General features: G+C 35.7%; 2 protein-coding genes across 2 annotated transcripts; one reads left to right on the top strand and one right to left on the bottom strand.

Moving 5' to 3' along the window:
* The first annotated feature begins 1896 nt into the window (after positions 1-1896).
* LOC132724995 (sodium-dependent glucose transporter 1A-like) lies at positions 1897-7033 on the top strand. Its single transcript, XM_060709990.1, has 4 exons — positions 1897-2142; positions 3052-3326; positions 3831-4116; positions 5812-7033. The coding sequence occupies exons 2-4, from the start codon at positions 3222-3224 to the stop codon at positions 6912-6914; spliced, it is 1494 nt and encodes a 497-aa protein (XP_060565973.1). The 5' UTR covers positions 1897-2142; positions 3052-3221; the 3' UTR covers positions 6915-7033.
* A 2735-nt stretch (positions 7034-9768) lies between these two features.
* LOC132724994 (uncharacterized) lies at positions 9769-13958 on the bottom strand. The gene is made up of 3 exons (XM_060709988.1): positions 13781-13958; positions 11881-12157; positions 9769-10503 (listed from the first exon to the last, which is right to left on the bottom strand). The coding sequence occupies exons 2-3, from the start codon at positions 12146-12148 to the stop codon at positions 9935-9937; spliced, it is 837 nt and encodes a 278-aa protein (XP_060565971.1). The 5' UTR covers positions 12149-12157; positions 13781-13958; the 3' UTR covers positions 9769-9934.
* Between the last annotated feature and the right edge of the window lie 632 nt (positions 13959-14590).

The raw sequence follows: 14590 nt of genomic DNA, 5'->3' as shown, positions 1-14590 counted from the left end.
GCCATGTAAGTTTTTGATGTTTTCTTAATAGATTTTTTTCATTGTTTTTTTTGTAAAAATGATATTGGCAACGAGTTTAATTCGAAACACATGTAGTTCGGTATTTTGCCAAAATAACAAACAGTAATAAATATCACACCCTAAACCCATGACAGAGATCATGGGTTCGAACCCTTCTCGGGACACGACCATTTTTTCCCATATGACACCTGTACTGGTTCGTTCCGGGGAGCGGATTCGAAAGTGATTAATACTAGTATAAGTTGCAAAAAACTTGTTTCGCAATCGAACTTGAATAAATATGTTTAAACTAACATCACACGTGTTAATGTATATTGTCGAAATTATCATGTTTAACACACGATAATCGTATCATTGAAACCTTTAAAATGTTCGTATAACACAACAACAACAACGACAACAAAGTTTTTAACTTAAATTACTTATTATGTTGTTGGTGTTGGTAGTTTTCACTACGTATCACGGCAGTAAAATCCACATTTAATTTACCAGAACAAAGTTTAGCCGGGCAGACTGTCAAACATTTTAACATTACTAGTTGCCTTAACTTTCGCAAGAAACTGATAACTTCTGCACATGCCAACAGAGGTAAAGTGCGAAAAACCTTAGAAAAGATTTCATGATTAATCACAACGAAAGTGACCTGCGCCGTCCGAAAATCGAACCCGGATCGCCCGATTCACCGATTTAAGACGGTTCATTGATTGGTACTGATAGATATATACCTAATTGAAATATTCGGGTCTCAACTTTTGTTTGTCTTCTCAAGATTTATAGTACATTTAAGACAAGTTTAGTATAAGTTTGCGTTGGAAATATATTGACTGCTACGGGCGTAAGGTCAAAGAAAATCGACAATATGCACGTTCCACTCACACCGAATCTTAAGTTTATAGTTTATTTGTTTAGTTTTAAGTTTGTATTCTCTATATATCACTTTGGGCGGAGAGAAAATTGCAATATTTTAACAAAATGCAATGAATACTTTTTAAACTGCGCTTTCGCATGTTAACAAAAGGCGATCACCTTTTTTTCTAATTTCATGCCTTATAAGTAAGCTACTGACTGTTTTTATTAAATTATACAGTACAGTAAAAAGCACGCACGTTAAGATGGTGTCGGACGTACAAAGGCTACACGAAAACTTCTAAGACAAAAAAAAATTATTAAAGTAACCATTGCCGTGTAACAGAAGTCGGCAAGTGTGAAGTTGGCGACCTAGCGGCATCAGCCGAGCGGCGTAAAGTTAGCCTAGTGGCCTAGTAGCGTAAAGTTGGCAGACTAGCGGCACGGCGGCCTGGCGGCGTGAAGATTACGGTCTATTGGTCCAACGACCTAGCGGTCCAGGAGCCTTATCATTTAAAGTTGTGTAGAAGTTTTGTAAAAAAAACCAAACAATTAAAACGGCTGTTAATGAAGCTTTTAAGGTATATCCTGACATTTAAAAGATATTATTATATAAAAGGATAAGAAAAGATAAAATCTTTGAAAATAATGAATTTTGTTCAGTATCATGAAGGGTTTAGACAGTACCTTTCATATCACATGCGCTAATTAGGCTATTAGAAGCATGGTTAACAGATATAGATGCTGGTAAATATGTTGAAACTGTATTTTTAGATCTAGAAAAACTTTTTATCTTCTGAACATGCATTTTGAGTAGAAATATACTATTTTACTCAATGCCTAGATGCTCAAACTTTAGATTCTATCTCGCATAACTTTTACGATGAATACATGACTACATTTTCAAATCACATTTATACCCCATATGTGTATATAGAGAGATTAAAGCTTTAAGAATGATATCACGTGGTAGAGTTATCTGTGATAAGATGGTCAGTCGATTTTATACTATAGACAACGAAAGAGGTCAAATTGTCACAACGACATGAAAACTCAGTGTAACATTTTCTTTGTACGGATATGCATTCAACCTAACGTTTTACCTTTAGAAAACGCAACACGAAAATGAACTTTGGATATTAAACATTTACCTGGCAATGTGAGATCATACTTCAAAGGGAGATAACTTATGTTAACTAGTGTGTAAACATTTTAAATTGTCATTCGCCTGCCAGCGACTACTTAAATGGAGATATATATTCATCAAGACTAAAGGTACAATTATCGTGCAATTTACTTAATTAACTTGTGTTGTTAACAAGAAAATACACGTTCATGGTGATTATTTTTATCATAGATCGTGATTTCAACAAACACCATATCTAGTCGTTGTTTTCAAATAGAACGTTTTCCTATGACCCGTATACATGTATATAACAGACCGGTGGGGACATTTCAACTTCAAGATTTACCGATTTCATCTTCATGAATTCACAATTCAAACGTCATGGATTCACGAATTCACAATTTTAATTTCATGAATTCATCGTTTCAATGTCACGAATTCAGCACTTCAACTTTACAGCTTCAATTTGTGAATTCACGAAGATGAAATCGGGAATTCATGCAGTTGAAATGTCCCCACCGGTCTTCCATACGTAAAGCATCAAACTGTTCCACTTCACTATATTTATAGAATTAACTTGACCGTACGGATTTGTCAAATACCATGGTCAAGATTAAGGCACATTATGTAAAATCAATATTTTGAAATCCAATTTTAACAATTCACTTTTCCTATTCATTTAAACTCTAGCTCTTCTAAATGTATCCTAACTAAAGTCAATTTTTGAAGACTTCAATGTGTTAAGAATAAGTTTTTAAAACTGGACTTTAAAAATTCGTCGGATTGTAGATTCACGTTGGCTAATTTTCAAGTTGTCTTACATTAGAACAACATTCAATTTCAAGTCATCTGTCGTAAATTGATCACGAGTCGTGCATATACAAATGTACCGACTTACGACTTTTTAAATCTGTTTTCATTTCTTTTTATAACACGCGGTAAGGGAAGCATTTGTGGAACTAGATCGACATAAGATCAAATAGCACAGTGTATAACGAGTTTACTTCCGGTTATCGCAAGAAAGAAACAAGTTGAAATAGGTGTAATTATATTTATAGCTCATAGACCGGAAGTAGCAGGTGCTTGTTATCGCAAACTATGGTACACTATGAATTACACAGACTTGCAAGACGTGATGCAGTGATTTCGTCCACCCTTGTGTACAGTTAAGAGTGCATCTTCAATGATAAACTGACAATCTTTTACACCGTGAAAAATCAACGTGGAAATGGCGAAGAAGAGTACATCTTTACTGACGAAGTTAAAGACACAACCGATATACAGGGAGAAGTTCTTGCACACTGTCTGGATATGCTGGACTTTTATTATGCTGGTGGGTAAATCTTACACATAATCATATCGTGGCATTGTCTGAACTTTTTTTTTCAAGCGAACTACAGTAAAACCTCTGCAGAAGATCACCCTTTTGGAGACACAGATTTTGGGCGTTGATTAGAGGTGCTGCTCTACAAAGGTTAAAACGGCAGAGAAAGAGTTGAAACTGTTGGTAAGAGGTTTGTTGCTTAACAGAGGGCCGTTCTGTGGAGGTTACACTGTAGTTCCAAATGCAAATGATTCGGACAATGTGAATAGAAATAATACTCATGCAAAATAAAATGGAACGATAATTCTATATAAACTTCCATTGAATTTGTACCAGTTTTGTAGATTAAATGCCATTCTTGTGCTTAGAAAAAGAATAGAGAAACCTTCAAAAAGGGCAATTGTACATGACAAGGGGCTTATAAAATACATATTGTTCATATGAAGTTGTATACAAGTACATATAGAAATGAAGGAGTTAAACAATATATAAATTAACAAGTATTTGTTTCAGGGATGGGTGGAGTCACTGTTTGGACCAACATTTCCAGACCTTCGTCTAATTACAGGCGAGAACCTTGAAACTGCGTCATGGCTCGTGACAATTACAGCTTCCGGTTTCCTGATTGGTTCCGGCGTGACTGGTCTTATGTACGACAAATACGACAAACTGGTTCTAGTGATCGGTTCAATCATTGGAACAGCGGTAACAATGGTGGCTGTTCCATGGTGCACCTATTTCTGGTTAATGATGGTGGTGAAGTGCATTTCGGGAATGTTTGCAGCAGGGGTCGATACAGGTGAGGTAACCACTTCGATTAAATTAAGTAAAGCTAACCCAACAACAACAACAACAACAACAAACTCAGCAGTCGATGTTTCTGACATGGAAATAATTATGTAGCCAGGTCAAAGAAAGACGTTAGTCAAGTAACCAATATAAATCAACAGTTTCTATTACAATAGAATATTAGATTGAACTGTCTGAAGGTTTAAATTTAAAATAGCTAATTGCTGAGTTTACTTTACCTCATATATACGCGAAACAACGCACTTTCGACCCCCACCCCGTTTAGGCCTCAAATAGTGAAAACATGTCCTGTTTGGACCCCAAACACATGTTTTCGTTTGAGAAATGTTGATAAAAAGGGATTACTTTTTCGGCGCCGCCCCCTTTCAGAAAGGTACATCAAAGGGTTGCCAGAAGAGGGATGTGCACCCTTCTGTTTTTGGGTGTTCAAAGGGGGCGGCAGCCCCCCCCCCCCCCTCATCGCCTAGAAATTTTGAACATGTGACTGGCTAAAAATGGCCTCAGGTCGATCGTAAAGTAACGTGTAACTAACGCTGAAAAGCCTTTTATACTTTCTCAATCCATTGAGAAGTTGCAGAACTTTGAAATCAGTTTTGATGGGGAAAAAAACAATGTAAAATAGTGATTTTTGGCAATTTTGAGACGTTCCCTCGTTGCCATGGTAACAGGAAATCAAAGATTGAGCATGCTGTTACAGAGGTTATGGTCCAGTCACCATTTGTACCAAGTTTTTCATCAGTATTGAAGCTTTTTTCATAGTTTCATAGCAGTTTGAACTTGTAACAGGAGGCTTTTCAATGAAAACGGCCATTTTTTCGCAATATGCTCATGCGGTGCAAGGTTAAAGGATACCGTGGCATTTCTTACAGAATTTTAATAGTTAAGTAGAAATATGCAAACGATAATATTCACATTTTACAATATAAACATGTTTGGCAAAATGGATGTATCCGAAAATCTGAATCTGAAACTGGTCAGTCCTGAAAAGAATTTTCCTCAAATGGTAAATTAAACCATATAACGTGAAATATGCTAATCTTTTAATCAGAGTTTTAATCTGAATTCTAATCCGGACCAAATGCTTTTCTTTATCCCATTAGAAGCTATAAAGGGGAGAAAACCCAAATGCGTTCGGCATATTTCGCTAATTTCCGTATCTTGTACGTCGGTATAATCAAGCAACTTAATTTCTGGTGTCATTTTTCTATCATTGATATCAATTTTTTTAACTTGTTGAAGATTGGTTAATGTTTTAGCCGGTGATAAAATTTTACTTACCGCAGCAAACGACTTGCAAATCTCATACCGGAAGTGTGAAAACGAAAATAACATTTTTGCGCATGCGTACTTGCATATCTCATGGTACTTGCAAAACTCATATGACACCGGTGATAAGGGTCGTTAGAAATGCAGCATTTTACTAAATCTTGATACTCCATCTAACAGAGTCTGCAATTTTCATCTTTGGAATGTGTTACCATTGCTGTCAATGGATCTTCGTGGTTCTCAAAACAGTAGGTGTCACGTGATCTGTGGCAGCTCTGTAAAGAGTTCCTTGTTACTACATTTTGGTGGTGTAATATATCTCTACTCCTTTGGGTTAATAGGGTCATTGATTTTATGTTAAAATATAAAACAAGCAAAGAAGACGTATCTAAAGCTCTTGATTATTATAATTTTTCAGGTGGAAATGCTGAAATTGTCAATATTTGGGGCGCCGACGCAGCACCTTATATGCAAGCAATACATTTTTGCTTCAGCATCGGCGGAGCGATTGCCCCATTTATAGCCGAACCATTCCTGGCAACTCAAATAGAATCATCTACCAATGACAGTACTATCAGTGTTGAAAATAGTTCTTTAGAATATAAACATACTCATGAATCGGTTCATTTACTTAACTCTAGTTTGGGCTTGCATGTACAAGAAAATAGTTCCGTTTTATTAGGAGTTACAGCGGAAGAAAATGTCACGGGTACAAAAGTTCATGCGTTTGGAGAAACCTCAGTGCAATATTCATATTTGATAACAGGTATATTAACACTCATAACAGTAATTCCATTTTCTATGATGCTTTGTCTACGTCCAAAGGATGTCGCGAAAACTGAAGCTGTAACAGAGAAAAGGGACCCGACAAATTTTAAAGAATTACCGCTTCCGGTAAGGGTAGTAATTCTTACATGTCTATCGCTTCTGATCATAATTTATTGTGGAACTGACGACACATATGCTGGGTTTTTAATGACATTTGTGTTGACAGAATTACATTGGACAAAATCGGAAGGTTCATTGGCTAGCTCTCTTCACTGGGCGTGTTTTGGGGTAGCAAGACTTGGGTGTATTTTTCTTGTCCGATTTGTTAAAACATCTAAACTAATGATCATATTTGGTATATTGGCGGTACTTTCATTTACAGGATTATTGCTTTCAACGCTTTATGGTATTAAGCCATTGATATGGATTTTCATTGGCTGTCCGGGAATATCGTTGTCATTTATATTTCCGGCCATGTTCACATGGACGAATGAAAATATCGTTGTGGTCTCGGGAAAGATGTCGGCCATGTTTTTGATGTCTGCATCAACCGGTGTAATGTTATTTCCATTGCTGTTCGGCTATACAATGGAAAGGTTTTCACCTCGATGGTTTATTTATTTACTGCTTGGACAAAGTATTTCTTGGATTTTATTGTTCATATGTACAGTACTTCTTACAAAATGTTTATTGAAACCACTTCCTAAAGTGTTAGAAATTCGGGTTCCAATGCTAAGTAGAAGAAATAGCTAAAGATTGAGCAATGTATCAACAAACTTTTATTGTATGAAGTCTGTAACAGTCTTTCATTGAAAGGTTGGTGATATGTATTACAAAGCTGTATGAACACTGTGACCTAGAAATAATAAATTTGACAAGAAAAAATCTATGCTATTTTTATTTTCTTGCAATTGTTTTGCAGAAATTTGCAAGTTTTTATAAAAGTAAAAGTCGAATCTTTTACTGCAATGACAAAACTAAACAAGAATCGCTATGAAAGATGACAATAAAGTCTAACACATGTATATGCAGCGCTTTTCTGTGGTGGCTGATTTCTACATCACTATATTGTTGTCACGTGGAGACGTTATGTTGTTGTTTTGACATTAATTAACACGCATCCCTGTTTACTACCATTTGTCACGGTATGGATGCGGTATAGATACGGTGGTTCCCCGGCGATTCCCGGTGTCAAGCCGATAGAACACGGTTCTGGGCTTCCTTCTTGGTGAGTGCCGATGAGCCCTGAAAAAGTATTAAACATTTTAATGCAACCGTGGCGATGTCCCGGTTTGTCCCGATTCACCAAGGTTTGTACCGGTTCTTCACGGAATCGCTATGGTCCTACGCCGGTTAAGCACGGTTGCTCCCGATGGCAAACAGGGACGCCAAACCGAGACAGTGTAAATGGGAGTTTTACAGCCTATCATCAATGAATAAAAAGTACATTTTTTGAAACGCAATTAATGCATTATTCATCAACGGATTTTTTCGTAATTCCGTCGGTACTGCTCCGTCGGTACTGCTCCGTCGGTACTGTTGAACAGTTTGTCTAAATTTGACTCTTCAAACGATTAGCCATCTGGATGATGAGGACAAAACTTAGTCCTGCTTCAAATCTAATCAATATTTTGATGTATAGAGGATATTTAAGTTTCTTCTATAAATACAGGATTTATTTTCATCCAGATATATGAAAATAAATATTTCACAAGTGCCAGTAACCACGAGTGAAATATGATAATTTTCCGCCCGATAATGATAATTTTCTGTTTACAATATATTCTTTTTCTCTTTTTAATCTTATGAACAGGTAGAATTCCCTTTTACTTTTGTATATTGGCTGAATTTAGAAGAAAATAGTCCGGTAAGACACCAATGAAAATACGGAAAATATGTTTCACTGTAGTGAAAAATAGATTGTTAAAGTGAAAATACGGAAAATAAAAATAAGCATTTTATTTCATCAATATTCCTCAATGTTTTGTTTATAAGTATACAATTATACTTTTTTTCTCTTTTTTAATCTCATGAATAGGTAGAATTCCCTTTTAGTTTTGTATTTTGGCTGAATTAGAAGAAAATAGTCCGACTAGACACCAGTGAAAATATGGAAAATATGTTTCCCTGCAGTGAAAAATAAATTTTTAAAGTGAAAATACGGAAAATAAAAATACACATTTTATTTCATCAATGTTGCTCAATATTTTATTTATAAGTATATACTATAGATTAGCTAGCGCATATTTTTACTGCATTTGATAAAATTTAAGGGAGAGAAATCTTAAAGAGTTTTAGATGGTGTCTAACAGATTAGCTTCCCTTTAATTATATATATTTAAGTCAAGCTGATATTTTCAATGGAAAGAAACTTCGAAATTACATTTTTTTGTCACTCGCGTGATAAAATTTCAATTACTGCAGCTCCTGGCGCAGTATGACTGAGAGAAAAAAAGAGAGATATTTTCACTCATTAAAGGCCCACTTTGACTCAGAAATCCCTTTTTTCAAATTGTTTTCAAATGTCAAATGTGTGCTAAATAATGGTTTAATAATGAATTTAGAGCATATTAGATGTTAAACAACTGAAGAAAGTACCACAAAACATGCATTTATGTGCCATGTAGGTATTAAAATGTAAACAAAGTAATATTTGACTTCCATACAAGATAACCAATATAATTACGCCAATCACAAAAGAGCAATAAATAACTCAACATTTGGCCAATGATTAACTTTTTGGAAACTGAAAACATACACCGAAAACAAGAAGATTTTGTGAAATAAAAGTAATAGCATTTTTGGGAATTAAAGGGCCTTTAAGGTTAAGATCTGTACATAGAATAATAGATGAGAGACATATGACGTCAGACTATCACCAAAGAGATAGGAGGAGTTAAGCCACTCTCGCATTCTACGAACCAGCTGCCGATGTACAGAATGAGCCGAGGGAGTGATCCTGCAAAGTAGACAGGGACAACGAGTAAGGTTACTCGGATGTGTGAATCCGCAGTACGAAGTGGCGGCTTAAATGGTAGGGCATTTGCGTGGCACCAACAGCCCTTTTCATTTTGTCCCGAGCTAATGTACGTTAACGTGCACATTGACCGCTGTACAGTGACATACTTTCATCTTTGGCTAGTACTCTAAGGATATTGCAAGGGGGATAAATTACAAAGACTTTGTGCTTCAAAATTAACTGTTAAAAGGCATGGCTGTTGACATGTCCGGTGTCCGTACTCGACAGTCAAATTTGCTTTTTGTGCTCTAACGGGTGGATGAACCCTCATTAAAGAACACAGATTCGATACTAGACAAACATGCATACATCGTCCAGTCAGCTAAATCGGTAGAGCATTAGACACCGAACCGTGCGACCCTGGTTCGATTCCCGGATGGTGCAGGTCACTGTCGTTGTGCAAAAGCATCTAGCACTGGTAAACTGCTTGACAGCTTACCCAAAAACGACACGTTGGATGAAATATGCTCTGGTGAAACTGCCGTGAACCGGAAAAGTGAAACAAATAACAAAGAAAAAAAATAGTATAATCAACAAAACAAAAACAAAAACCCCACAAAAAACAACAACAAACAAACAAGAAAAGCATCACTTCCAATCCGTATAATTTCCAAAATAATGATTGATAGCAAATAATTTTACAGCAGCATCTATTTGTATTCATTTATTAAAATAAACATGTACACGTATCATTCTCTATTATTTATCGTGTAAACGTCATTGATGTTAGTGTTCTGTGTTTTGTAGAGAACGATTACGTAGAGCAAGACTGCATCGGCCATGTCGGCGCCTCTTGCCGAGTCGGTGCCTGGGTAGATGCCGGCAAAGGTTCCGGGTAAGCATAACCGGCTGTTTGTAGCTGACTCATTTGTGCCAAAAGCATGTTTTGTTCATTGCATAACTCTTGTAGTACTTTTGGATCTTTTTCTTCAGTTTGCCGTTCCTTAATTTCATTAAGAAGTTCCATCTGTTCTGATTGAAATTCTTCAACATTCCTTTTGATGTACTCTTGCATACCTATCAACGTCGTACCGTTCTCTTGTTGGCCAACTTGTTGTTGTTGTTGTTGTCCAAAAATTGCTTGTTGTTGTCCAACTGGTTGTTGTGGTTGTCCAAACATATATTGCTGTTGTCCAACAGGCTGTGGTTGTCCGAACATTGCTTGTTGTCCAACTGACTGTTGTTGCTGTCCAATCATTTGTTGTTGCTGTTGTTGACCAAGCTGTTGTAGATATGGCTGCATTCCCTGTATTATCTGTAACATCATCGTTTGTTGTTGTTGTAAATGTTTGACGTCCTTTCCATATGTGGCATCTTCTCCACCTGCAGTGAACCATAGGGATAATATAATATATGTGATATGTAGTAGTCTAAAACACTATATACATGTAGTTATTGACTAGTGAGCAATTGAATATGATGTGATATTCACTTGTAGAAAGACATATTGACCTATGCGATATTGATAATAATTATATTACAGATACGATTTATTAAATATGAGCTTATAGAAGTAATGATAAAATTCATTTAGTAGTGGTAAACAGCAGTTAGTAGCAGTTGCAGCAACAGCAGCAGTAGCAGCAGAAGTAGAAGTAGTAGTGAGTCGTGGTTGCGGTACTACTACTAGTAGTAGTGGCGGTGATGGTGGTGGCGGCGGCGGTAATAGTAGTTATAGCAGCAATAGCAGTAGCACAGATGTAGCAGCAATAGCAGTAGCAGCAGCAGTAGCAGTGCATTAGCAGCAGCAGTAGATCAGCAGTAACAGCAGCAGCAGTAGCAGTTGTAGTATTGCAGCAGCTCTTTCTACAACTAATTTAGAGTTTAGAGTAGAAGCAGGTAGTATTTGTGACATCTGCAGTAGTAATAATTGTAGTGGTAGCAGCAGTTCGGCAACAACCACAACAACATTAGTAGTAGTTTAACCAACAGCAGCAGCAGCAGAAGCATTATTTTGTTATTTGGTGAAGTTTTACGTCTCACCATCACAGTCTCGAGAGTGGAACACCATATGGATCTCAAAATTGAGCATCGGTAAAAATAAAGATGTGAATTTACCCTGATGTTTAATTTTCCTTTAGATTGGCTATTTATTGTTGATGTTAAAGTGATCCATAGTTTTGTAGGAAGCAGAAACATTATTTTTTTTCTGGTGAGGTTTTACATCGCACCAACATATGGGGTGAACCCCATGTAGGCCTCAAAATTGAGCAGCGGTAAAAATAAATATGTAAATTTCCGCTAATTTTTACTTGTTCCTTTAGATTGCCTATTTAATGTTTATATGAAAGTGATCCGTAGTTTTGTAGATGATTTTCTTTATCACATATGGATCTCTTCAGCACATATGAAGCTAGACTGGAATTTTAGCCAGCAAGTCTTTTATCTTATATTGTGTCAAATCTCAATATTTCAATAAGGGTTTGTTTGAAAGATTAACATCGTTCGGTGTTAAGATTTAGTAAAAATTGTATTTTGAATCCGTTAAGTGATATTTTCTTCATAAGTTTGCATACTTTGGGCACACCAGAACCAACAACGGAAAGAATATCTCAACAAAGAATAAAAAAAAATCTGATACAAAAATGGTCAAATTTAGAGAAAATTTTAGAGGGTAGAATCACATTACTGACGCTCAATTTGATATCCATTTTTATAATCATGATTATACTTTATCTAACAGTATAGCTTAAATCTTACCCATGCAACAAAAAAGACTTGCACCACTCCCCCGACTACGACGGCCAAACCCTGTTCCCCCTCCGGCAATGCCAACTCGGTTAGAACGACCTTTGTGCCCTCCGAGTCCTGTGCGCCTTCCGAACCCCCCGTGTCCTGTTCTCCCTCCGAACCCTCCGCCTGCGCGCCCTCCGAACCCTCCGCCTGTTCGTCCGCCTGTGCGTCCGCCTGTGCGTCCTCCGAACCCTCCGCCTGAGCGCCCTTTACCCCCAATCCCTCCGAGCCCCATGATGTGTACCTGTATAAAACAAGACGATTTATGAAATTTAAATCATAGCAATTTGAATATAGAAATCATCTCCAGAGTCATTGTTTTCAAAGTATTCTTTTATTTCCATTTTTTACATAGCATTTTAAGTTTAGTAGTTTAAACATTTTACAACTCATGTTTTTTGTTAACAAATCCCTTTAAATCTTAACTAATTAACTTAAGTAATACACTATTTTTTCGCACATTCCATTACAATATATATTCTTTGTGAATGAATGTCAATATTGCGCTAGTACAAGGTTTTCTTCAAAAGTGTCTTCTTATAGAGGAAAGAACGTTAATTAGAAGACAATTAACAAGGATAAACAACAAATTGTCTCAAGCGAGATAAAAACATTCTCTTTCTAAGAACTCCCACGGTAAAGCCATTAGTATTGTACATAAGTTACGTCTCGAATTAAGGGATGTAAAATCTCTATGAAAAAATACAGAAAGGCGACACAAGACTTTTAGAACAAAAATCTTTCATGCCAAAGAAAACAAAAACAAAAACACAAACAAACAAACAACAGCAGGGCGACATAAGACTTGCATGTTAAAAGGTGTACGTCATTTAAGTGGCCAAAGCAGGACACCTGCACTAAATCCACGTGGAAGGTAGCAGTTATTTAAAGTGTTCTTCTAATACGAGACGTAACACGACAATTTTCGACTAGCTCTACCGGACCCAGGAGGTAAAGTGTCGTATAAGTATATTAACAAGCTGTTATTGATCACTCCGCCGATTCTAAATAAACTGAATTAAAATCTATAAGATATTTTTCAGCAATTAATAAATTATTCAGATCAAGTGGGTTACATTGTATAAATTCACGACGTAACGCTTGATAATGCAAAAGAAATCATATTTGAACAATTAATAGAAACATTGAATGTTTATTGTCCGTTTACTGAACTTTTTAAATAAACATTTTAGGACCGAAAATAGAATGATATGTGCGGTACATAAACTGAATAGGAAAACTGTATTGATATTCTTAAATATGTTCCTAAATTCTACCACAGTTAATACACCAAAGCACATACTTGCAGCCACCGCTGTCAAGCCGTTTACCAGTACTAGTTGCCTTCACATTAAATTTTGCAAGAAACTGTAATATCCGTGAAATGAAAGAGGGCACGAGAAAAGCTTGACGCTTTGGCTTATCAGTAATGAATTTATTAATAATCTGGTTAAGATGGATATTCAAGCAGTCCGATGAATTTTAAAAGTAAGTATATACAAAGTTGCAAACCACTCAGATCACGTGACTGACTTGTCCATACATTATTAGTTTTGTTTTGATGCGGAAAATGCCAATTTTATAATTAGGCACCAGCAAGTTTGTTTTGTACATTATAGAATAGTGAGGTCTGCTATATATTCACATTTATTAGCCTCAGTCATTTTTGTAACTTATATAGATTTTGTTCTTATGTAAATACTACATTATAAATTGAAATGTATAAATGCGTCAATAATCGAAATAGCTGAAAAACATTAATTAAAATATAACGTTCAACTACTGCAATAAATATGTAAAATTAACCTGGGACTATAAACCTTTAAGATCATATATAAACATTCAAGTAAATAAAAAAATAACTTACACTATAGTCCTTTAAACTTTTCTTTCTTATTTTTGAGAACTTGTTCCACTGAAAATGTCTACAAGGTTGATTTCTGTAGATAATATTAAGTGTAAACCTAGATCTATTTATACACAATACGTCAGAGTATTTTGCAAAGACCTATATATCTGGCTCCTCCTCTAAACAGGTCATTCGATCTCCTTCTCGCATGCTCAAAATACTGGGTAAATTAAATTATAGCCGAGCTAGCTTCTGCAAATTTCTTTCAGATCATAAGCTGCCGTGAACAAACATTAAAGAAATTATGAAGCTGCTCTGGACATAAATAAATAAATATAAAATATACCTCGATTCAATTCGTGTGTTTAAGTAGCGGAAGGTAGATTTTTTATTATGATATTCCTTAGAATTTATTTTATCATGAATATCATTTTTCTTAAAAACAGACCTTACAGACCCATCCATTTTTTCTAAAGTTTTGTTTTGTCAAATGTTAGAAAAACCGTGACTATATTAAAGAACGTTGCAAATACTTTTCTGACATAGATGTATAGATCTATATGCAGGTCTCTCTTGAAATAAGATTTAGCATTTAAACACATGAACTTGAAGTTCTGTCAATAAAAGCAGTAAAGTCCGATTAAAAAAATATTTATGGAGAAAATTATATTTCTTTGCTGCCTATTTATTTAGGATAGATCCACTCGGTACTGCACCCACTGCCTTTTTTGTAAAACACCTTTTATGACTTTTGGTCTTTTTATTATTATTATTAATGCAGAAAACATTCATGACAAGAGGAACAACTCTTAATTGAACATCAATATT

The sequence above is a fragment of the Ruditapes philippinarum genome, unplaced genomic scaffold (assembly GCF_026571515.1).
Source record: "Ruditapes philippinarum isolate M1 unplaced genomic scaffold, ASM2657151v2 ctg732_1_1_1_1, whole genome shotgun sequence".
NCBI classification, from domain to species: Eukaryota; Metazoa; Mollusca; class Bivalvia; order Venerida; family Veneridae; genus Ruditapes; species Ruditapes philippinarum.
Note: the sequence above shows the minus strand (reverse complement) of the source record. Positions and strands in the feature narration are given on the sequence as shown.